This window comes from Helianthus annuus, chromosome 5, assembly GCF_002127325.2.
Source record: "Helianthus annuus cultivar XRQ/B chromosome 5, HanXRQr2.0-SUNRISE, whole genome shotgun sequence".
Classification (NCBI taxonomy): Eukaryota; Viridiplantae; Streptophyta; class Magnoliopsida; order Asterales; family Asteraceae; genus Helianthus; species Helianthus annuus.
In genome coordinates, this window is record NC_035437.2 from 170,871,850 (window position 1) to 170,898,006 (window position 26,157).

Consider the following 26,157-nt stretch of genomic DNA (forward strand, 5'->3'; position numbering starts at 1 on the left):
CGACCGTGAACGACAAATTATGAATAATTGAAAAAGAGAAAAAAAAAAGAAAACAAAGAAAAGAAAAAAAAATAGAAAAAGAAAGGAGAAAAAAAAAGTTGTGTGAATATCGTTTATGTTTTTTTGGGTAGAAACCAACCCAAAAATGTTAGTCGTTATGTGTTTGCAAATAAAGTTGTCGCAGTTTGTTCGTTTGTTTGTTCGCCCTATAAAAATCTAAAAATATAAGCCGAAAATCTTCCTACCCTTAGCCTAAGCCCAAAACCGAAAGTCCTTTTGATATGTGCCGTGTTATATGATACAGTGGAAGTGTGATTGTCTTACAAGTCTATGATTACATAATTTCATGTTTGGTTGTGAGTGTATAAATACTAGCAGATTACATGCTAGTTCAGATATTAAGCCGAGAGAAGAGTTATTGTGAGGGGCGTGTAGCATGTGTTAGAATCCTAAGCATGTTAGTTTTGAATAGACAAGTCTTAAGTTTTATAAATTGCATCAATTGCTTGTCGGACTGTCAACCTCGATTGTGTCAGTCTATGAGACGGGTATGACTTGGGATCTTAAATTGCTAATTCGGTAAGGGATTCAATAGTGAATTGTTCATAAGGTGAGTAATGTTTGTAATGGTTGCTTGAGGACAATCAAAGATAAGTGTGGGGATGTGATGGAGTGTGTGAAACCCGAGTGTTAACGTGCTTATTTTACGTGTCTTATGGTGTTTTAAGCGACTACATGCCTTGAAAATGTTAACTACGTGTGGTTGTGGTTTTACAGGTTAACCATTTAATTCGGATAAATTGGGATGCTTAGTGATGAACGGAACAAGTAAGGATGATAATCGAGACATATGGAAGTAACCGAAACTTGTTTCGGGGTGAAAGACATATTGGAAGCGCAAAAGATGCGAGAGAACGAAGTCCAGGGGATGCAGAGTAATTTAGTGAAAGATGAGTTGTAGGTAAAATAAATAGTCAAGATGGCTAAATAATATTCAGCATGTCCAGAACGTAAGCTATGGGTTTAAAGCGTAAGATATGGTGGAATGTAGCTGAATTCAACAGATTACGGACCGTTGCTTACAGTAAATCTTATGGCAGCGTGTGGTTTAATTGAATTGTCAAGGGAAACAAAAGGGTTCTAGACCCTAATACATATGCACGTGACTTGAGGGGGTTTTAGGGCATTTGGTAGCCTTGGGTGAAACAAAAGACAACACACAATAAACATCATCATTGGCGGCCAACATAGACATTGGGTGCAACAATAATACATGTGGTCTTGATTGGACGTGAATATTGAGGGGGACTTGACTTTGGCGGCACATGCTTTACAAGGATTGGGCTCGCAGACTTCTTTTGGGTTTCGTGAGATACACACACTTGGGCCGCCAACATCATACACATGCACATGGGCTTTGATGGCAAGGAGACTTGTGGATTTTATTGATTGGGCCGCCACAAAAACACAATATCATCACCATCATCACAAGTAGACTTCTTATGGACGCACGTGAGGGTTTTTGTTCGATGACATCATCATCAATAGAGATGATAAAAATGGTCACGTAAATTGAAAAGGGAGCAACCCATATTCACATGATTATTGAGGGAGGCCTTTGGTTTTTTTATTATGAAAAACATAACATCATCACAAGTGGGCCGACATCTCTAATACAAAGGGGGAACATCATTGGACGGGAGAGGACATCAAATCATCAAGCAACCATCGACGGCAGTTCTTGTTGGGGGCGGCCGTACATCGTTTTTTATCTCTCAAGTCATCACACATCATCACCATTCATCATACATCGGCTGCAACACTGATTCGATCATGCGATCATCCTTCTACCAAGCTTTTGATCGTACAAGTATCATGAGCGGCTAAATCTCTCGTGGTCACTTCGGGTGAATGATTCTTGTGAGACACTTTTAATTCTAGTTTCTGTTTGGTATTGAGATTTGGATTTGTAGTCGGTTGACAACCGATTATTTGCGTGATTATATAATTTGTGTGACAGACAAATCCTGAGTGACAGTCAGAGTTATAATTACGTATTGAATCCAATTATGCTTTTGTTGATTGAATGATTCCCATGTATGTTTGTTTTAATATTTATCTGATCAATTAATATTAAGATTTTGAACTGCATAGGTAATTGGTAGATGTGACAGATTTACTATTCAATCAATAGCATCCAATAAAATCAGAACTAGGTTATTAGTAATTACAGAATCTGAATCCCGGAGTGATCACCTTTTCTATCATTGTTTTTACAATCTCAAAGTTATTGTTTATAGTTTTCTAGCAAGTTCTCCAAGTAATTCAAATATTTACAAACAAATAATAATTAGCATTAACCACAGACTCCTCTGGATTCGATACCCTGCTTACCCTAGCTACCTAGGTTAATTAGGTTTTTGCATGTCACTAACGACAGACATCAAAATGGCGCCGTTGCCGGGGAGTTAGTGCGCTTAGTGCGAGTTTACTTTTGTTTGTTTGTTTTCGTTTTTCATAAAAAAAATCAAAAAATATTTGTTTTTTTTTCTAGTTAGTTTTTATTATTATTTTTTTTTCGTTTGTTCAGTACTACTGTTAGTTTGTTATTTGTGCAGAAATAATGGCTTCGAAGTATGATTATGACCCATGCTCATGTTGCGGGAGCTATTATCACTGGGCTCAAGATTGTCCACATTCTGAACAAGGGTACTACCAACCGGATTATGGCACTAGAGGATATCAAAACTACAATCAATCCGATAAAGTCAGGGACAGGCACAATCGTAACCCAAATTCAGATTTCTTGGAAGAGTATGGTTATGGGGGCAGTGATTATTTTCAAGAACGTGATCAAGTAGGTTTCGCTAAAAACTCCCCAATCGAGGTAGATAGGATATTAGAAGTAATCAACACCATCGTCAAGCGTTTAAAGGAAATCTACCAGTCTTTCGATGATCAACAGAAGATCAATGAATCACTTGCCCAACAAATTGGACAGCTAACTGACCAGTTTAATGAATTTTTAGAAAGAAAATCCGAGAGGTTGGAGACATTAGAAGAAATGCAAGTTGAGGAAGTAACTCCGGTAATAGCAATGGTTGATGATGTTGCTTCAGGGTTCAAAGAGAATATTTCCATTGCTACAGTTAGTCTGGTTGAGGATGTTAGAGTGGAGAAAGATAGAGAGTTAGGAGAACCGCTTATCCCAATCCAACTTGGGGATTTCAAGACGGATAACGCTTTATTGGATTTTGGAGCTAGAGTGAGTGTTCTTCCAGGGTATGTTTATGACAGGTATGAATTGGGTCCATTGCAACAGGTTAATGCTTCTATGGTGTTAGCTGAATACTCACAAAAGAGGCCCCGGGGAATTTTGAAGGGATTCACTATCAAGGTGGGTGATTTTTATTACCCAGAAGATTTTGTTGTGTTGGATGTTGAGCCGTATATAGAGAAGGAACAACCGAGAGTGACACTTGGTAGACCGTTCTTGGCCACTGCAGCTGCTCAAATCAGTTGCATGAATGGTACAGTTGAGATGACCTACGGGAGCCGTAAGCTTTCTGTTGATTTTCTTTCACATTCTTTTGATTATTCTCTTACAAATACTTGTCCATGGTCTTTTGTTACTAACAAGAGTCATTCGCCAATGTGTGACGATGTCCCAAAAGAGAGTGTTGCTATGATTGACAGGTCGAAGGATGATAAGGTCGTGAAAGATAAAGTGGTCAAATCACTTGTGGACACGACCGCGAATGAAATGCTATACGGTCGTGGTGGAACAGTGCGCACGAGGATTCTACGTTTTAAACCAGGGGAGTCTGTTCCACTTTTATTATCGCATTTTTTATTGCATTTTTTTAATTTATATATTTGGTGGTGTTAAACTCTATGTGTTAGGGAATGTGTTTTAGTTATTTGTGTTAGGGATTAGCCGCTTATGGGATGGTTTGGTTGTTATTCCCGGGTTTGTTTTAAAAGTACTATACATTGGGGACAATGTCGCCCAAGTGTGGGGATATGAAAACCCGGGAAAGGAAGGTAAAGGTTTGAAAGAGGTTGAAAGTGATTGAAAACGATGAAAAGCGAAAAAATTGAAAATTTTGAAAATTTTAAAGAATTTCATCGCCTTAAGTGAACTATATGGATACGAAAACCGAACGTTTCAATCACTAATGGGTTCCTTGCCAGTAGTAAACTAACATAGTCCCTTGTCATGGTCATTCATTTAAGTTTCATGAGAGTAGGTCCGACATGTGTTTTTAGGAAAAACGAATTGAAAAGAGATGTCTATTTAGGGGTAACATGCTTTAGATTGCATATGCTACGTGTCGGCAGCCTTTTATCCTTTTCTTCGGTGAGAATTTTGAGCCTGTAGAATGATAGAATGAATTACTTTATGACTTCATTTGTTGAGAGCAGGCCGCATGTTATTCTGTGTTAGAACTTGTGTGATTTGATGCATGCTGAGACTGTAGTTTGATATGTGCACGTAAATGATAAAGGCATTAGGATATCCCGTTCACCTGTTTGTTTGTTTTGTCTTTACCTAGTTATCATCCTTAGTAGCCCTGTTGAGCCTATTTACCGTTCGTTTGTCCACCTGATGTGAATTATTTAATACCGACCGTGAACGACAAATTATGAATAATTGAAAACGAGAAAAAAAAAAGAAAACAAAGAAAAGAAAAAAAAATAGAAAAAGAAAGGAGAAAAAAAAAGTTGTGTGAATATCGTTTATGTTTTTTGGGTAGAAACCAACCCAAAAATGTTAGTCGTTATGTGTTTGCAAATAAAGTTGTCGCGGTTTGTTCGTTTGTTTGTTCGCCCTATAAAAATCTAAAAATATAAGCCGAAAATCTTCCTACCCTTAGCCTAAGCCCAAAACCGAAAGTCCTTTTGATATGTGTCGTGTTATATGATACAGTGGAAGTGTGATTGTCTTACAAGTCTATGATTACATAATTTCATGTTTGGTTGTGAGTGTATAAATACTAGCAGATTACATGCTAGTTCAGATATTAAGCCGAGAGAAGAGTTATTGTGAGGGGCGTGTAGCATGTGTTAGAATCCTAAGCATGTTAGTTTTGAATAGACAAGTCTTAAGTTTTATAAATTGCATCAATTGCTTGTCGGACTGTCAACCTCGATTGTGTCAGTCTATGAGACGGGTATGACTTGGGATCTTAAATTGCTAATTCGGTAAGGGATTCAATAGTGAATTGTTCATAAGGTGAGTAATGTTTGTAATGGTTGCTTGAGGACAATCAAAGATAAGTGTGGGGATGTGATGGAGTGTGTGAAACCCGAGTGTTAACGTGCTTATTTTACGTGTCTTATGGTGTTTTAAGCGACTACATGCCTTGAAAATGTTAACTACGTGTGGTTGTGGTTTTACAGGTTAACCATTTAATTCGGATAAATTGGGATGCTTAGTGATGAACGGAACAAGTAAGGATGATAATCGAGACATATGGAAGTAACCGAAACTTGTTTCGGGGTGAAAGACATATTGGAAGCGCAAAAGATGCGAGAGAACGAAGTCCAGGGGATGCAGAGTAATTTAGTGAAAGATGAGTTGTAGGTAAAATAAATAGTCAAGATGGCTAAATAATATTCAGCATGTCCAGAACGTAAGCTATGGGTTAAAGCGTAAGATATGGTGGAATGTAGCTGAATTCAACAGATTACGGACCGTTGCTTACAGTAAATCTTATGGCAGCGTGTGGTTTAATTGAATTGTCAAGGGAAACAAAAGGGTTCTAGACCCTAATACATATGCACGTGACTTGAGGGGGTTTTAGGGCATTTGGTAGCCTTGGGTGAAACAAAAGACAACACACAATAAACATCATCATTGGCGGCCAACATAGACATTGGGTGCAACAATAATACATGTGGTCTTGATTGGACGTGAATATTGAGGGGGACTTGACTTTGGCGGCACATGCTTTACAAGGATTGGGCTCGCAGACTTCTTTTGGGTTTCGTGAGATACACACACTTGGGCCGCCAACATCATACACATGCACATGGGCTTTGATGGCAAGGAGACTTGTGGATTTTATTGATTGGGCCGCCACAAAAACACAATATCATCTAGGGGTGTTCAAAACTATCCGTATCCGAAAATCCGATCCGAAATATCCGATATCCGAATCCGAAATATCCGAAAAATCGGATATCCGAAATTTCGGATATCCGAAATTCGGATATCCGAATTTTTCGGATTCGGATTCGGATAGTGATTTTCAAAATTTTCGGATATTTCGGATATCCGAAATATCCGAAAATTTGATTTTCATTTTTTTTCGGATATCCGAATATCCGAAAATATCCGAAGTATCCGAAAATATCCGAAATATCCGAAAAATATCCGAAAATATCCGAAAATATCCGAAAAATATCCGAAATATCCGAAAAATATCCGAAAACTTATATTCGGATATCCGAAACTATCCAAAATATCCGTTTCCGAATATGAAAAAAATAATAAAAAAATAAAAATTAAATAAAAAGTTGGATTTTCGGATATCCGATTCACTATCCGAATCCGTATCCGAAATTTCGGATATCCGAAATTCGGATATCCGAAATTTCGGATACGGATTCGGATAGTGAAATCTAGTATCCGAAAATTTCGGATATCCGAAATTCGGATATCCGAATTTTCGGATATCCGGTTTTGAACACCCCTAATATCATCACCATCATCACAAGTAGACTTCTTATGGACGCACGTGAGGGTTTTTGTTCGATGACATCATCATCAATAGAGATGATAAAAATGGTCACGTAAATTGAAAAGGGAGCAGCCCATATTCACATGATTATTGAGGGAGGCCTTTGGTTTTTTTATTATGAAAAACATAACATCATCACAAGTGGGCCGACATCTCTAATACAAAGGGGGAACATCATTGGACGGGAGATGACATCAAATCATCAAGCAACCATCGACGGCAGTTCTTGTTGGGGGCGGCCGTACATCGTTTTTTATCTCTCAAGTCATCACACATCATCACCATTCATCATACATCGGCTGCAACACTGATTCGATCATGCGATCATCCTTCTACCAAGCTTTTGATCGTACAAGTATCATGAGCGGCTAAATCTCTCGTGGTCACTTCGGGTGAATGATTCTTGTGAGACACTTTTAATTCTAGTTTCTGTTTGGTATTGAGATTTGGATTTGTAGTCGGTTGACAACCGATTATTTGCGTGATTATATAATTTGTGTGACAGACAAATCCTGAGTGACAGTCAGAGTTATAATTACGTTTTGAATCCAATTATGCTTTTGTTGATTGAATGATTCCCATGTATGTTTGTTTTAATATTTATCTGATCAATTAATATTAAGATTTTGAACTGCATAGGTAATTGGTAGATGTGACAGATTTACTATTCAATCAATAGCATCCAATAAAATCAGAACTAGGTTATTAGTAATTACAGAATCTGAATCCCGGAGTGATCACCTTTTCTATCATTGTTTTTACAATCTCAAAGTTATTGTTTATAGTTTTCTAGCAAGTTCTCCAAGTAATTCAAATATTTACAAACAAATAATAATTAGCATTAACCACAGACTCCTCTGGATTCGGTACCCTGCTTACTCTAGCTACCTAGGTTAATTAGGTTTTTGCATGTCACTAACGACAGACATCAAAATGGCGCCGTTGCCGGGGAGTTAGTGCGCTTAGTGCGAGTTTACTTTTGTTTGTTTGTTTTCGTTTTTCATAAAAAAAATCAAAAAAATATTTGTTTTTTTTTCTTTCTAGTTAGTTTTTATTATTTTTTTTTTCGTTTGTTCAGTACTACTGTTAGTTTGTTATTTGTGCAGAAATAATGGCTTCGAAGTATGATTATGACCCATGCTCATGTTGCGGGAGCTATTATCACTGGGCTCAAGATTGTCCACATTCTGAACAAGGGTACTACCAACCGGATTATGGCACTAGAGGATATCAAAACTACAATCAATCCGATAAAGTCAGGGACAGGCACAATCGTAACCCAAATTCAGATTTCTTGGAAGAGTATGGTTATGGGGGCAGTGATTATTTTCAAGAACGTGATCAAGTAGGTTTCGCTAAAAACTCCCCAATCGAGGTAGATAGGATATTAGAAGTAATCAACACCATCGTCAAGCGTTTAAAGGAAATCTACCAGTCTTTCGATGATCAACAGAAGATCAATGAATCACTTGCCCAACAAATTGGACAGCTAACTGACCAGTTTAATGAATTTTTAGAAAGAAAATCCGAGAGGTTGGAGACATTAGAAGAAATGCAAGTTGAGGAAGTAACTCCGGTAATAGCAATGGTTGATGATGTTGCTTCAGGGTTCAAAGAGAATATTTCCATTGCTACAGTTAGTCTGGTTGAGGATGTTAGAGTGGAGAAAGATAGAGAGTTAGGAGAACCGCTTATCCCAATCCAACTTGGGGATTTCAAGACGGATAACGCTTTATTGGATTTTGGAGCTAGAGTGAGTGTTCTTCCAGGGTATGTTTATGACAGGTATGAATTGGGTCCATTGCAACAGGTTAATGCTTCTATGGTGTTAGCTGAATACTCACAAAAGAGGCCCCGGGGAATTTTGAAGGGATTCACTGTCAAGGTGGGTGATTTTTATTACCCAGAAGATTTTGTTGTGTTGGATGTTGAGCCGTATATAGAGAAGGAACAACCGAGAGTGACACTTGGTAGACCGTTCTTGGCCACTGCAGCTGCTCAAATCAGTTGCATGAATGGTACAGTTGAGATGACCTACGGGAGCCGTAAGCTTTCTGTTGATTTTCTTTCACATTCTTTTGATTATTCTCTTACAAATACTTGTCCATGGTCTTTTGTTACTAACAAGAGTCATTCGCCAATGTGTGACGATATCCCAAAAGAGAGTGTTGCTATGATTGACAGGTCGAAGGATGAAAAGGTCGTGAAGGATAAAGTGGTCAAATCACCGTGGTGGCTCAAGATGAGAAACAAAAAGCGTTCAGTCAAGTTAGAAAAGGAGTCACCAAAGGATGCAACTAAATCCAAGAAGAGACCATTTGAGGTGAATATGGGTGAATTCTAACAGTCGATAGATTTCGATAACCCGGATCATTTGGATGCCATATGGAATGGAGGATGGCAGTGGGATACTAACCATTCACCAACACAAGTGTTCCTTGCACGAGAGATGCCATTTAAACCACCTTGAGCATATCAGATATGGTCTGGCTGAAGACCTATAAACTTAGCGCTCTCGGGAGGCAGCCCGAGGATGTAGAGTAGTGTATATTTGTTTTGTTTTGCGTGAGTAGTGTTGCAGGTTATCAGGTTATTAATCTCTACGGATGCAATGGTCCAAGTGTGGGGATGTTTGGTGAAATCCCAATGCGTTCTAGTTGCAGTTGCGGACTATGCACCGATTAGAGTTCGGTCAGAACCGTCCATACTCAATCTCCATTTGGACGGGGATGATCTGAACACTAATTGTAGAGATTGACCCGAGTACTTGTGGACACGACCGCGAATGAAATGCTATACGGTCGTGGTGGAACAGTGCGCACGAGGATTCTACGTTTTAAACCAGGGGAGTCTGTTCCACTTTTATTATCGCATTTTTTATTGCATTTTTTTAATTTATGTATTTGGTGGTGTTAAACTCTATGTGTTAGGGAATGTGTTTTAGTTATTTGTGTTAGGGATTAGCCGCTTATGGGATGGTTTGGTTGTTATTCCCGGGTTTGTTTTAAAGTACTATACATTGGGGACAATGTCGCCCAAGTGTGGGGATATGAAAACCCGGGAAAGGAAGGTAAAGGTTTGAAAGAGGTTGAAAGTGATTGAAAACGATGAAAAGCGAAAAAATTGAAAATTTTGAAAATTTTAAAGAATTTCATCGCCTTAAGTGAACTATATGGATACGAAAACCGAACGTTTCAATCACTAATGGGTTCCTTGCCAGTAGTAAACTAACATAGTCCCTTGTCATGGTCATTCCTTTAAGTTTCATGAGAGTAGGTCCGACATGTGATTTAGGAAAAACGAATTGAAAAGAGATGTCTATTTAGGGGTAACATGCTTTAGATTGCATATGCTACGTGTCGGCAGCCTTTTATCCTTTTCTTCGGTGAGAATTTTGAGCCTGTAGAATGATAGAATGAATTACTTTATGACTTCATTTGTTGAGAGCAGGCCGCATGTTATTCTGTGTTAGAACTTGTGTGATTTGATGCATGCTGAGACTGTAGTTTGATATGTGCACGTAAATGATAAAGGCATTAGGATATCCCGTTCACCTGTTTGTTTGTTTTGTCTTTACCTAGTTATCACCCTTAGTAGCCCTGTTGAGCCTATTTACCGTTCGTTTGTCCACCTGATGTGAATTATTTAATACCGACCGTGAACGACAAATTATGAATAATTGAAAAAGAGAAAAAAAAAGAAAACAAAGAAAAGAAAAAAAAATAGAAAAAGAAAGGAGAAAAAAGAAGTTGTGTGAATATCGTTTATGTTTTTTGGGTAGAAACCAACCCAAAAATGTTAGTCGTTATGTGTTTGCAAATAAAGTTGTCGCGGTTTGTTCGTTTGTTTGTTCGCCCTATAAAAATCTAAAAATATAAGCCGAAAATCTTCCTACCCTTAGCCTAAGCCCAAAACCGAAAGTCCTTTTGATATGTGTCGTGTTATATGATACAGTGTGTGATTGTCTTACAAGTCTATGATTACATAATTTCATGTTTGGTTGTGAGTGTATAAATACTAGCAGATTACATGCTAGTTCAGATATTAAGCCGAGAGAAGAGTTATTGTGAGGGGCGTGTAGCATGTGTTAGAATCCTAAGCATGTTAGTTTTGAATAGACAAGTCTTAAGTTTTATAAATTGCATCAATTGCTTGTCGGACTCTCAACCTCGATTGTGTCAGTCTATGAGACGGGTATGACTTGGGATCTTAAATTGCTAATTCGGTAAGGGATTCAATAGTGAATTGTTCATAAGGTGAGTAATGTTTGTAATGGTTGCTTGAGGACAATCAAAGATAAGTGTGGGGATGTGATGGAGTGTGTGAAACCCGAGTGTTAACGTGCTTATTTTACGTGTCTTATGGTGTTTTAAGCGACTACATGCCTTGAAAATGTTAACTACGTGTGGTTGTGGTTTTACAGGTTAACCATTTAATTCGGATAAATTGGGATGCTTAGTGATGAACGGAACAAGTAAGGATGATAATCGAGACATATGGAAGTAACCGAAACTTGTTTCGGGGTGAAAGACATATTGGAAGCGCAAAAGATGCGAGAGAACGAAGTCCAGGGGATGCAGAGTAATTTAGTGAAAGATGAGTTGTAGGTAAAATAAATAGTCAAGATGGCTAAATAATATTCAGCATGTCCAGAACGTAAGCTATGGGTTTAAAGCGTAAGATATGGTGGAATGTAGCTGAATTCAACAGATTGTACGGACCGTTGCTTACAGTAAATCTTATGGCAGCGTGTGGTTTAATTGAATTGTCAAGGGAAACAAAAGGGTTCTAGACCCTAATACATATGCACGTGACTTGAGGGGGTTTTAGGGCATTTGGTAGCCTTGGGTGAAACAAAAGACAACACACAATAAACATCATCATTGGCGGCCAACATAGACATTGGGTGCAACAATAATACATGTGGTCTTGATTGGACGTGAATATTGAGGGGGACTTGACTTTGGCGGCACATGCTTTACAAGGATTGGGCTCGCAGACTTCTTTTGGGTTTCGTGAGATACACACACTTGGGCCGCCAACATCATACACATGCACATGGGCTTTGATGGCAAGGAGACTTGTGGATTTTATTGATTGGGCCGCCACAAAAACACAATATCATCACCATCATCACAAGTAGACTTCTTATGGACGCACGTGAGGGTTTTTGTTCGATGACATCATCATCAATAGAGATGATAAAAATGGTCACGTAAATTGAAAAGGGAGCAGCCCATATTCACATGATTATTGAGGGAGGCCTTTGGTTTTTTTATTATGAAAAACATAACATCATCACAAGTGGGCCGACATCTCTAATACAAAGGGGGAACATCATTGGACGGGAGAGGACATCAAATCATCAAGCAACCATCGACGGCAGTTCTTGTTGGGGGCGGTCGTACATCGTTTTTTATCTCTCAAGTCATCACACATCATCACCATTCATCATACATCGGCTGCAACACTGATTCGATCATGCGATCATCCTTCTACCAAGCTTTTGATCGTACAAGTATCATGAGCGGCTAAATCTCTCGTGGTCACTTCGGGTGAATGATTCTTGTGAGACACTTTTAATTCTAGTTTCTGTTTGGTATTGAGATTTGGATTTGTAGTCGGTTGACAACCGATTATTTGCGTGATTATATAATTTGTGTGACAGACAAATCCTGAGTGACAGTCAGAGTTATAATTACGTTTTGAATCCAATTATGCTTTTGTTGATTGAATGATTCCCATGTATGTTTGTTTTAATATTTATCTGATCAATTAATATTAAGATTTTGAACTGCATAGGTAATTGGTAGATGTGACAGATTTACTATTCAATCAATAGCATCCAATAAAATCAGAACTAGGTTATTAGTAATTACAGAATCTGAATCCCGGAGTGATCACCTTTTCTATCATTGTTTTTACAATCTCAAAGTTATTGTTTATAGTTTTCTAGCAAGTTCTCCAAGTAATTCAAATATTTACAAAAAAATAATAATTAGCATTAACCACAGACTCCTCTGGATTCGATACCCTGCTTACCCTAGCTACCTAGGTTAATTAGGTTTTTGCATGTCACTAACGACAGACATCACCCAACAAGAAGACGTTTCTTCTCCCCCACCAAAGACACGCTGCTTCTTCATCTTCTTCATCGAGTATGTTCAAAAAATCGAATCTTGTTCATCTTGTTTATTCGTATAATCACGCATAATCACCTCGCTGCTTCTTCGTCTTCTCCCCCTCGCTGCTTGTTCATTCGTATTAAAGCAGAGTATCTTTGTGCCATTAAGCATGAACTTGTCTGTGTGGCACTCTTTTCAATGATCACGCTCATTCGTATTGATATGATTTCTGTACAGTGGCGAAGCTTGAGATTTCCGACCGGGGGGTCGAAAGTCACCGGACCTAAAATTATACCTTAAAAATTATAAAACAAGGGGGTCGAAAACGTATATATCTAAAAAATTCTATACGAAACGTGCATACATAACACTACTGAGCGAAAAGTTCGGGGGGTCGGGCGCCCCTCCCGGCCCCTTCAAAGCTACGCCCATGTTTCTGTATATGATTTGTAATTTTTGATATTATCTTATTTTTTCAATGATCATGTTGATATTATCTTATTTTTTAATAGATAATGGATGATTTTCCACTCTTTTCAATGATCACGTTGATATCCCCATACATTATTTCTATATATGTTTTCTTATTTCTTTTTATGTGGACGTGCCCATAATCTCTATCCACTTATATATAAAAGGAGAAGTAATGCTGATGTAAGTTTGCTTATGTGTCAATCAACCAGATATGCCATGTATAAGTTTTGCTGATGTCATAAATAAATATTAAAATGTTAGTATATTGTATCACTTATTATTTTTCTAATCAAATAATATATAACTTATATATTAGTGTGTTTAGAGATATTGGGGGGAAATTTGAACTGCTTGGGGAAGTGTTATTTGCATTTATTGTCTCTAAAGACCATCATCATACTTCCTCACAAATGTCATATATCTCACATTAACCCTAATCTCTCACACACACCACCTGCGTTTATTCTTCTTCTTCTTCTACTTTAATCTCTTTTTTTTTCTCTTCAGATCTTCAAATTCAAGATACCCGGAGATGTCAAAATTGGTTATGTTTCGGACGGATCTGATCTTGCTGGATGATCATACCGATGAAGATGACTTTATCATATGAGGTTACGATGGCGAGATCTGGCCTGTTGTTGCAACATATAAACCATCGTTGTCGGCTGCCGTTCACGGCTGTCCTAGGTAGCGTTGGTTGTAATCCATGTTTAGTCAATGATGTTGATGAAATGCTTCTCACCAGAGACTAAAATTATGGTGTTTTTCGACAAATCTAGGGTTGACAGTGCTCCCAGAGTGTTTTGGTAGGAAGCTAGGGTTCCGGGCAGTTTCCGGTAACTTAGATGCGTTTCTGATGAAGCAAACATCGCTCCGAATATACGCCAGGTCTGACATTTTGCAATCATTTGTCAAATTTTATCTATTTTCTTTTGGATATCTGGATTGTATGTCTCATTCTTGATCCAATAATTGTTTTAAGGTTTGATTGGACTGTTATTTAAGTGGAATGTGATTGTATATATGTGTATCTGAGAACTGCAAATTGATGATAAGTATTAGTTTAGTAAACCATAATTTAGGGTTGTTTAATGTTTGAATTTGCAATTTGATTACATGAGGAATTATGTAGATGAATCATTTACTGTTGTAGAATACTTATATAAGTTTGCAATTTGTAGATTATTAATAATTTCGAAATTATAAATAATAAATTTTGATGCCATGAGGTAATGACAGTAATTGATAGTTTTTTGTTAGTAATTTTTCATTTATCTTTGCTAAATTTATAACCTGTTTTGAAGAGCTATTTTCGTTTTATTGTTACATTTCTGCAGTTTCCTTAAGTTATTTACATGTATCTTTGCTAAATTTATTTCCTGTTTTGAAGAGTTGTTTTCGTTTTATTCTTCTTCTTCTTTAATCTCTTTTTTTTTTTCTTTTCAAATCTTCAAATTCAAGATACCCGGAGATGTAAAAATCGGTTAAGTTTCGGACGGATCTGATCTTGTTGGATGATCATACCGATGAAGATGATTTTATAATCTGAGGTTACGATGGCGAGATCTGGCCTGTTGTTGCAACATATAAACCATCGTTGCCGGCTTCCGTTCGCGGCTGTCCTAGGTAGCGTTGGCTGTAATCCATGTTCAATCAATGATGTTGATGAGATGATTCTCACCTGAGACTAAAATTATGGTGTTTTTCGACAAATCTAGGGTTGACGGTGCTCCCAGAGTGTTTTGGTAGGAAGCTAGGGTTCCGGGCAGTTTCTGGTAACTCAGATGCGTTTCCGATGAAGCAAACGTCACTCCGAATTTACGCCAGGTCTGACATTTTACAATAATTTGTCAAATTTTATCTATTTTCTTTTGGATATCTGGATTATATGTCTCATTCTTGATCCAATAATTGTTTTAAAGTTTGATTGGACTGTTATTTAAGTGGAATGTGATTTTATATATGTGTATCTGAGAACTGTAAATTGATGATAAGTATTAGTTTAGTAAACCATAATTTAGGGTTGTTTAATGTTTGAATTTGCAATTTGATTACATGGGGAATTATGTAGATGAATCCTTTACGGTTGTAGAATACTTATATAAGTTTGCAATTTGTAGATTATTTATAATTTGGAAATTATAAATAATAAATTTTGATGCCTTGAGGTAATGACAGTAATTGATAGTTGTTTTGTTAGTAATTTACATGTGTCTTTGCTAAATTTATTACCTGTTTTGAAGAGTTGTTTTCGTTTTATTGTTACATTTCTATAGTTTCCTTAAGTTATTTACATGTATCTTTGCTAAATTTATTACCTGTTTTGAAGAGTTGTTTTCGCTTTATTCTTCTTCTTCTTTAATCTCTTTTTTTTCTCTTCAGATCTTCAAATTCAAGATACCCGGAGATGTCAAAATCGGTTATGTTTCGGACGGATCTGATCTTGCTGGATGATCATACCGATGAAGATGATTTTATCATCTGAGGTTACGATGGCGAGATCTGGCCTGTTGTTGCAACATATAAACCATCGTTTCCGGCTGCCGTTCGCGGCTGTCCTAGGCAGCGTTGGCTGTAATCCATGTTCAGTTAATGATGTTGATGAGATGCTTCTCACCTGAGACTAAAATTGTGGTGTTTTTCGATAAATCTAGGGTTGACGGTGCTCCCAGAGTGTTTTGGTAGGAAGCTAGGGCTCCTGGCAGTTTCCGGTAACTTAGATGCGTTTCCGATGAAGCAAACGTCGCTCCGAATATACGTCAGGTCTGACATTTTGCAATCATTTGTCAAATTTTATCTATTTTCTTTTGGATATCTGGATTGTATGTGTCATTCTTGATCCAATAATTGTTTTAAGGTTTAATTGGACTGTTATTTAAGTGGAATGTGATTTTATATATGTGTATCTGAGAACTGCAAATTGATGATAAGTATTAGTTTAGTAAACCATAATTTAGGGTTGTTTAAGGTTTGAATTTGCAATTTGATTACATGTGGAATTATGTAGATGAATCATTTACTGTTGTAGAATACTTATATAAGTTTGCAATTTGTAGATTATTTATAATTTGGAAATTATAAATAATAATTTTTGATGCCATGAGGTAATGACAGTAATGGATAGTTGTTTTGTTAGTAATTTTTCATGTACCTTTGCTAAATTTTTTACCTGTTTTGAAGAGTTGTTTTCGTTTTATTGTTACATTTCTGCAGTTTCCTTTAGTTATTTACATGTATCTTTGCTAAATTTATTACCTGTTTTGCAGAGCTGTTTTCGTTTTATTCTTCTTCTTCTTCTTCTTTAATCTCTATTTTTTTTCTCTTCAGATCTTCAAATTCAAGATACCCGGAGATGTCAAAATCGGTTATGTTTCGGACGGATCTGATCTTGCTGGATGATCATTCCGATGAAGATGATTTTATAATCTGAGGTTACGATGGCGAGATCTGGCCTGTTGTTACAACATACAAACCATCATTACCGGCTGCCGTTCGCGGCTGTCCTAGGTAGCGTTGGCTGTAATCCATGTTCAGTCAATGATGTTTAGGAGATGCTTCTCACCTGAGATTAAAATTATGGTGTTTTTCAACAAATCTAGGGTTGACGGTGCTCCCAGAGTGTTTTGGTAGGAAGCTAGGGTTCCGGGCAGTTTCCGGTAATGTAGATGCGTTTCCGATGAAGCAAACGTCGCTCCGAATATACGCCAGGTCTGACATTTTGCAATCATTTGTCAAATTTTATCTATTTTCTTTTGGATATCTGGATTATATGTCTCATTCTTGATCCAATAATTGTTTTAAGGTTTGATTTGACTGTTATTTAAGTGGAATGTGATTGTATATATGTGTATCTGAGAACTGCAAATAGATGATAAGTATTAGTTTAGTAAACCATAATTTAGGGTTGTTTAATGTTTGAATTTGCAATTTGATTACATGAGGAATTATGTAGATGAATCATTTACTGTTGTAGAATACTTATATAAGTTTGCAATTTGTAGCTTATTTATAATTTGGAAATTATAAATAATAAATTTTGATGCCATGAGGTAATGACAGTAATTGATAGTTGTTTTGTTAGTAATTTACATGTATCTTTGCTAAATTTATTACCTGTTTTGAAGAGTTGTTTTCGTTTTATTGTTACATTTATACAGTTTCCTTAAGTTATTTACACGTATCTTTGCTAAATTTATTACCTGTTTTGAAGAGTTGTTTTCGCTTTATTCTTCTTCTTCTTCTTTAATCTCTTTTTTTTCTCTTTAGATCTTTAAATTCAAGATACCCGGAGATATCAAAATCGGTTATGTTTCGGACGGATCTGATCTTGCTGGATGATCATACCGATGAAGATGATTTTATCATCTGAGGTTACGATGGCGAGATCTGGCCTGTTTTTGCAACATATAAACCATCGTTGCCGGCTGCCGTTCGTGGCTGTCCTAGGTAGCGTTGGCTGTAATCCATGTTCAGTCAATGATGTTGATGAGATGCTTCTCACCTGAGACTAAAATTATGGTGTTTTTCGACAAATCTAGGGTTGACGGTGCTCCCAGAGTGTTTTGGTAGGAAGCTAAGGTTCCTGGCAGTTTCCGGTAACTTAGATGCGTTTCCGATGAAGCAAACGTCGCTCCGAATATATGCCAGGTCTGACATTTTGCAATCATTTGTCAAATTTTATCTATTTTCTTTTGGATATCTGGATTGTATGTCTCATTCTTGATCTAATAATTGTTTTAAGGTTTGATTGGAGTGTTATTTAAGTGGAATGTGATTGTATATATGTGTATCTGAGAACTGCAAATTGATGATAAGTATTAGTTTAGTAAACCATAATTTAGGGTTGTTTAATGTTTGAATTTGCAATTTGATTACATGAGGAATTATGTAGATGAATCATTTACTATTGTAGAATACTTATATAAGTTTGCAATTTGTAGATTATTAATAATTTCGAAATTATAAATGATAAATTTTGATGCCATGAGGTAATGACAGTAATTGATAGTTTTTTTGTTAGTAATTTTTCATTTATCTTTGCTAAATTTATTACCATATTTGAAGAGCTATTTTCGTTTTATTGTTACATTTCTGCAGTTTCCTTAAGTTATTTACATGTATCTTTGCTAAATTTATTTCCTGTTTTGAAGAGTTGTTTTCGTTTTATTCTTCTTCTTCTTTAATCTTTTTTTTCTCTCTTCAAATCTTCAAATTCAAGATACCCGGAGATGTCAAAATCGGTTATGTTTCGGACAGATCTGATCTTACTGGATGATCATACCGATGAACATGATTTTATAATCTGAGTTTACGATGGCGAGATCTGGCCTGTTGTTGCAACATATAAACCATCGTTGCCGGCTGCCGTTCGCGGCTGTCCTAGGTAGCGTTGGCTGTAATCCATGTTCAGTCAATGATGTTGATGAGATGATTCTCACCTGAGACTAAAATTATGGTGTTTTTCGACAAATCTAGGGTTGACGGTGCTCCCAGAGTGTTTTGGTAGGAAGCTAGGGTTCCGGGCAGTTTCCGGTAACTTAGATGTGTTTCCGATGAAGCAAACGTCGCTCCGAATATACACCAGGTCTGACATTTTGCAATCATTTGTCAAATTTTATCTATTTTCTTTTGGATATCTGGATTATATGTCTCATTCTTGATCCAATAATTGTTTTAAGGTTTGATTGGACGGTTATTTAAGTGGAATGTGATTGTATATACGTGTATCTGAGAACTGAAAATTGATGATACGTATTAGTTTAGTAAACCATAATTTAGGGTTGTTTAATGTTTGAATTTGCAATTTGAATACATGAGGAATTATGTAGATGAATCATTTACGGTTGTAGAATACTTATATAAGTTTGCAATTTGTAGATTATTTATAATTTGGAAATTATAAATAATAAATTTTGATGCCATGAGATAATGACAGTAATTGATAGTTGTTTTGTTAGTAATTTACATGTATCTTTGATAAATTTATTACCTGTTTTGAAGAGTTGTTTTCCTTTTATTGTTACATTTCTACAGTTTCCTTAAGTTATTTACATGTATCTTTGCTAAATTTATTACCTGTTTTGAAGAGTTGTTTTCGCTTTATTCTTCTTCTTCTTCTTTAATCTCTTTTTTTTTCTCTTTAGATCTTCAAATTCAAGATACCCGGAGATGTCAAAATCGGTTATGTTTCGGACGGATCTGATCTTGCTAGATGATCATACCGATGAAGATGATTTTATCATCTGAGGTTACGATGGCGAGATCTGGCATGTTGTTGCAACATATAAACCATCGTTGCCGGCTGCCGTTCGCGACTGTCCTAGGTAGCGTTGGCTGTAATCCATGTTCAGTCAATGATGTTGATGAGATGCTTCTCACCTGAGACTAAAATTATGGTGTTTTTCGACAAATCTAGGGTTGACGGTGCTCCCAGAGTGTTTTGGTAGGAAGCTAGGGTTCCTAGTAGTTTCCGGTAAGTTAGATGCATTTCCGATGAAGCAAACGTCGCTCCGAAATACGCCAGGTCTGACATTTTGCAATCATTTGTCAAATTTTATCTATTTTCTTTTGGATATCTGGATTGTATGTCTCATTCTTGATCCAATAATTGTTTTAAGGTTTGATTGGACTGTTATTTAAGTGGAATGTGATTGTATATATGTGTATCTAAGAACTACAAATTGATGATAAGTATTAGTTTAGTAAACCATAATTTAGGGTTGTTTAATGTTTGAGTTTGCAATTTGATTACATGAGGAATTATGTAGATGAATCATTTACGGTTGTAGAATACTTATATAAGTTTGCAATTTGTAGATTATTTATAATTTGGAAATTATAAATAATAAATTTTGATGCCATGAGGTAATGACAATAATTGATAGTTGTTTTGTTAGTAATTTACATGTATCTTTGCTAAATTTATTACCTGTTTTGAAGAGTTGTTTTCATTTTATTGTTACTTTTCTGCAGTTTCCTTAAGTTATTTTAACTGTAACTGAATGATAATTTTCCAGTTGTATGAATAGTTTGCTTATTTATATTTTCCTTCTTTAGGTGGTGATTATGGTGGGAATAGGGCTTTTGGCCAGAAAAAAAAAAAAAAAAAAAACACTTGCAGCTGCATTTAGCAAGGTTTCTGTTTATGTATTCATTACACCCTGAATCATTTAGGATTGACTGTGATGGTGAATAAAAATGAATGCAAAGTGCAATTTTCTTTTTCTTTCAAGATGAGGCTTTGATGATTTTGTAGATCTGAGTAAAAATTGAATGAAGATATCATCATGGCATGGTAAGGTTGTAGGATGGCAATTGTTCACGCAACCTCTATTGCAGCCATGGTGTTGTCATCTTTATGCACAATCTGAGCCAAAATTCTGACAATGGTGTTGGTCAATTAGACCAACTGCACGTGATGTTGCTACCGAGGTACTGTTATTTTATTTATTTTTTCATGTCTTGTATTTGATTGGTAATGCTATTAGGAGTTATTTATGTAATTATTCTTTTTATCTCAGGTTTCAACAAACTACTCAAGTATAGAATTTTAGACTCGAGTATTTCAACTCATTCTGTGGTGACCGAATTTCATAAAAGGAGAATTGAGGCTGATGTAAGTTTGCATACGTGTCAACCAACTAGATATGCCATTTTGTAGTGACCGAATTTCATTTGCAGCTGCATATCTCTAAAACACTTGTAGCTGCATATCACTCCCCCAAGCAGTTCAAATTTCCTTTTACATATCTCTAAAACACTTGCACATGGCATATCTGGTTGATTGACACGTATGTAAAATTACATCAGCTTTACTTCTCCTTTTACATCAGCTTTACTTCTCCTTTTATATAAAAGTAGATAAATTTTATAATAAAACACTTGCAGCCGCATTTACATTGGTTTCTGTTTATGTATTGATTACAACCTGAATCATTTAGTGTTGATTGTGATTGTGAATAAAAATGAATGCAAAGTGCATTTTTCGGTTTCTTTCAAGATGAGGCTATGATGATTTGGTAGATCTGAGTAAAAATTGAATGAAGCTAGCATCATGGCATGGCAAGATTGTAGGATGGCAGTTGTTAATGCAACCTCACTTGCAGGCATGGTGTTGTCATGTTTATGCACAATCTGAGCCTGGCATTCTGATAATGGTGTTGGTCAATTACATAAACTGCACGTGATGTTGTGTGTGTGAGAGATTAGGGTTAATGTGAGATATATGACATTTGAGAGGAAGTATGATGATGGTCTTCAGACACTGCACGTGATGTTGCTACCAAGGTACTGTTATGTTAATTATTTTTCCATATCTTGTGTTGATTAGTAATGCAATTAGGAGTTATATATATAATTGTTCTTTTTATCTCAGGTTTCAGCAAATACTCAAGTATAGAATTTTTGTTATACACTGAGAGTAAGCAAATACTCAAGTAATTTTGCATACGTGTCAACCAACTAGATATGTCATTTTGTGGTGACCGAATTTCATTTGTCAAATTTTATCTATTTTCTTTTGAATATCTGGATGGTATGTTTCATTCTTGGTCCAATAATTGTTTTAAGGATTGATTGGTCTGTGATTTAATTAGAATGTGATTGTATATATGTGTATTTGAGAACTCCAAATTGATGATAAGTATTAGTTTACTAAACCATAGTTTATGGTTGTTTAATGTTTGAATTTGCACACTGATTACATTAGGAATTATGTAGATGAATCATTTACTGTTGTAGAATACTTATATAAGTTTGTAATTTGTAGATTATTTATAATTTGGAAATTATAAATAATAAATTTTGATGCCATGAGGTAATGACAGTAATTGATAGTTGTTTTGTTAGTAATTTACATGTATCTTTGCTAAATTTATTACCTGTATTGAAGAGTTATTTTCGTTTTATTGTTACATTTCTGCAGTTTCCTTAAGTTATTTTAACTGTAACTGAATGATAATTTTCCAGTTGTATGTCAAGTTGTATGAATAGTTGTGCTTATTTATATCTTCCTTCGTTAGGTGGTGATTATGGTGGGAAGGGGCTTTTGGCCAGAAAAAAAACACTTGCAGCTGCATTTAGCAATGTTTCTGTTTATGTATTCATTACACCCTGAATTATTTAGGATTGACTGTGATGGTGAATAAAAATGAATGCAAAGTGCATTTTTCTTTTCCTTTCAAGATGAGGCTATAATGATTATGTAGATCTGAGTAAAAATTGAATGAAGATAGCATCATGGCATGGTAAGGTTATAGGATGGCAGTTGTTCATGCAACCTCTCTTGCAGCCATGGTGTTGTCATCTTGATGCACAATCTGAGCCTGGCATTCTGACAATGGTGTTGGTCAATTAGACCAACTCCACGTGATGTTGCTACTGAGGTACTGTTATTTTATTTATTTTTTCATGTCCTGTATTGATTAGTAATGCTATTATAGGAGTTATTGATTAGTAATAGACAAAATCTTTAGAATTTACATGTAAATAAACAACAATATTGACTCATACAACTTTAAAAGAAAGCCAAATGATAAGAAATTTTTGATCAAAGAAACCAAATATACTAAATTAGTATAAGATGAAATTGAAGGTGAAGAGAATACTGTCGTGGTTTCGGTGGTGATTGTGCGGTATCGATGATCTCCGTTCGTTATCTTGAAACAAGGATTCTTCCCTCTGAATTGATAGAACTGGTGTAAGGGTTCCGATGACCTTCAATCGTCGATGATTTACAAAACCCAATGCGACTGATTAAATATTTAGTTTTCAACATATGGGCTTGGGCTTTCGGGACAGTTTTAATAAACAGGTCTTGGGCTTGGACCAGATTTAATAAACAAGGCTTTGGCTTGGACCAGATTTATAAACAAAGAATATTTGTGTTAGTAAAAATGAATGCGAAGTGAAATTTTCTTTTTATTTCAAGATGAGGCTATGATGATTTTGTAGATCTGAGTAAAAATTGAATGAAGATAGCATCATGGCATAGCAAGTTTGTAGGATGGCAGTTGTTCATGCAACCACTCTTGCAGCCATGGTGTTGTCATCTTTATGCACAAATTGAGCCTGGCATTCTGACAATGGTATTGGTGAATTAAACACACTGTACGTGATGTTGCTACTGAGGTACTGTTATTTTATTTATTTTTGAATGTCTTCTTTTGATTAGTAATGCTATTAGGAGTTATTTATGTGCATGGAAACTTTTTATTTCAGGTTTCAGCAAACTACTTAAGTATAGAATTTTAGACTCGAGCATTTCAAATCATTTTGTGGTGACCGAATTTCATAAAAGGAGAAGTACAGCTGATTTATTAGGGACCTTGCCGTCCACTAATAATTTAATGGTTACATGTTAATCTATAACTCATGGCAAAGATATGGTGATCAAGCCATTTTGACATTCTTCCAAAACTTTAGAAAGTCTTATGTTGGTGATCAAGCCTCCGCTTGCTTGTAAGGTAAAATCATATTTTTATTATTATAATTATAGTTTGTACTTTATTCACTATTCGGTCAAAAACTCCATCAGAATCTATTTGGTCATCAAGTTCACTATTCATAGATTCTGATAAACGGTTAGAAGTGGCTGTTAAACAGTTGAGCCGAACAGGATTACAGGTAAGTTTTGTTTTTTTATGCTTGACTTTTAATCTGTTGACTTTTATATGTCAACTGTAATACTTTAATTTAAAATTGGTTTTTGAAAGTTCTGGTTCTTGATAAAATTCTGTTCCCATTATGTTGAATTATAATTCAACGTTATTTTGGAACTAAAGATGAAATGACATGTGAGTAGATTCTGAATTTGGAAGTAGTGGTTTTGACTTATTAAGTCAAAAGTGGATTCTTTATGTGTTTGATAGCAGAGTCTAATGGGAATGATAATCAATTCCTTCTCATATTTTACATATAAAGGTAGGCTTACATTCAATGTTTACGATGGTAGTTAAACAAGTGTTTCTTCATAATGTATATATTTATAGAATTGTTAGATAAATGTTTGCACTTGATTATAATTATGAGTTAAAACCTTTTCATGATCGTTGTTTTCATGATCATAACTCTGACAAAACCTTTTCATTGTTTCAGGTTTTAAGTTATTCATCATGATTGAATTGTTATCTAAATAAGGAAACAATAGACGTTGTTAAAATCATGGCTGCTTCCATTGCCTTTCCGCTTGGTATTGATCACCACCTTCACTCCAGTTAGTATATGTGCATGAAAAAGAATACATACATTTTATGAAACTGGATGCGTTTTATGGAATTAGGTATACTTTTCAATTACATAACAATCCTTAGTACTGCAACTATGTAGCACTTTTTTTTCTCTAAGTTTGGTTGTTTTGGGCACCTTCTTTCGTTAGGTTTTCTTTCAAATGTTTACATTTGATTATAACTAGAAGTAGTACCCAGCGCGTTGCGGCCGGTTCTACTCACTGGGCTTCGTTGTTGCGACCACCGTGCATCTTCATACCAAACTAAAATCCTGTTTTCAGGTTTTTTGTTCCCATTATCTGGTTCATGGTCTTCAAATGCATCAACTTCGGATTCTTCTGGTACAGGTCCTTCCTTCAAGACTATATCACCATTTTCAGCATCCACCTTTATTTTTTGCTCATCAACCGCATTACTAAAAATCTCTTCGACCTTAAAACACTCTTCATGTGTAGGACTTTCGGTCCCATTCTTGTCGTCAAGTTCTCCTTTTGTGGTGATTATAGATGGTAGAGAATCAGCATCCAAAAAACATACCTGATACAAATATAAGGATATATTCATTCAACTTCTAGTGTTTGCAAAATAAGGGCATACTCGGTGTGAAAAAAAAGGCCTACCTTTGCTTTAAAGTTCTTTTGCATCTGGTCTCTTTCATCCCACATAACATCAACTTCATCACAACTCAAATTGAGTACGCCACTTCGCACAAATGCTGTGTGAAACATTACTCTAAATATAATTTCCTCCCTAAAATGATCCACATGTACACATTCAAGAACCACATCTCCTTGAACACGGTGATGAATATCAATTTTCACCTGTTCACACTCTTCCTACAATCACAAAGTCACAAGATTTTTTTTTTTGAACGGCTAACTGCTTTCCACGTGTAAACCCACCCTTTCGGAGCTATGTCCAAAGGCCGACTACTCGACCACCGCTAGAAAGCGTACCACACCCCTGATGCGCGGAAACCCCGTGGAATAGGTAAAACCGCGCCCCCCTCGGACTCGAACCCAGGTAAAACTCTAGGCCAAGCCCTCACCGAGATGTCCAATACCCAGCACCAGCCGGAGATCGAACCAGCGCCTCCAATGGAGACAACCGGCCAACCAACCAATTGAGCTGGGGTAATAGACACAAAGTCATAAGATTATAGCAGAGGTTTTGTTTGGATTTGCATTTTGAAAAAAAAAATATATCTTATCATTTTTTTTACTTGTAGTCACAAAAATCAGTTTTCAATGTTAGAATTAACATATTCTGCATCCATTTTTAAAAGGCAAATAATCAATTTCTAATAATTAGTTTCAAACCAGTTGCACTTGATTATCAAAGGGTAACATAAAATTGCCTATTTTCAAAGACACGAAACATATATACCTTTTTTTTTCTCAAGAATGTCATTTTTGGTCATATATGAACTAATTACCTAAATGATCAGGATTTCTGATGCTCTCAAACAACTGTTTCACTGTTAATTACAACTTCAAATAGCAAAAGCACATTTAAACATTATCTTTTACAGCCCGTTTTATTACAGCTAACTAACTGATTTTCATTATTTACAGCAAAACAAAAACA

General features: G+C 36.0%; 1 protein-coding gene across 1 annotated transcript; it reads right to left on the reverse strand.

The window, feature by feature from the left end:
* Positions 1-24,735: 24,735 nt before the first annotated feature.
* LOC110944072 (formin-like protein 20) lies at positions 24,736-25,699 on the reverse strand. Its single transcript, XM_022185792.2, has 2 exons — positions 25,191-25,699; positions 24,736-25,107 (listed from the first exon to the last, which is right to left on the reverse strand). Exons 1-2 carry the CDS (start codon positions 25,296-25,298, stop codon positions 24,736-24,738), a joined length of 480 nt encoding a protein of 159 aa, XP_022041484.1. The 5' UTR covers positions 25,299-25,699.
* Between the last annotated feature and the right edge of the window lie 458 nt (positions 25,700-26,157).

Bases quoted from the DNA above. Each gene is read 5' to 3' on its own strand.
- LOC110944072 (XM_022185792.2), bottom strand. From the start codon at position 25,298: ATGTTTCACACAGCATTTGTGCGAAGTGGCGTACTCAATTTGAGTTGT. The intron at 25,108-25,190 runs GTAGGCCTTTTT...TATTTGTATCAG, and splicing joins AAAAGAACTTTAAAGCAAAG to GTATGTTTTTTGGATGCTGA.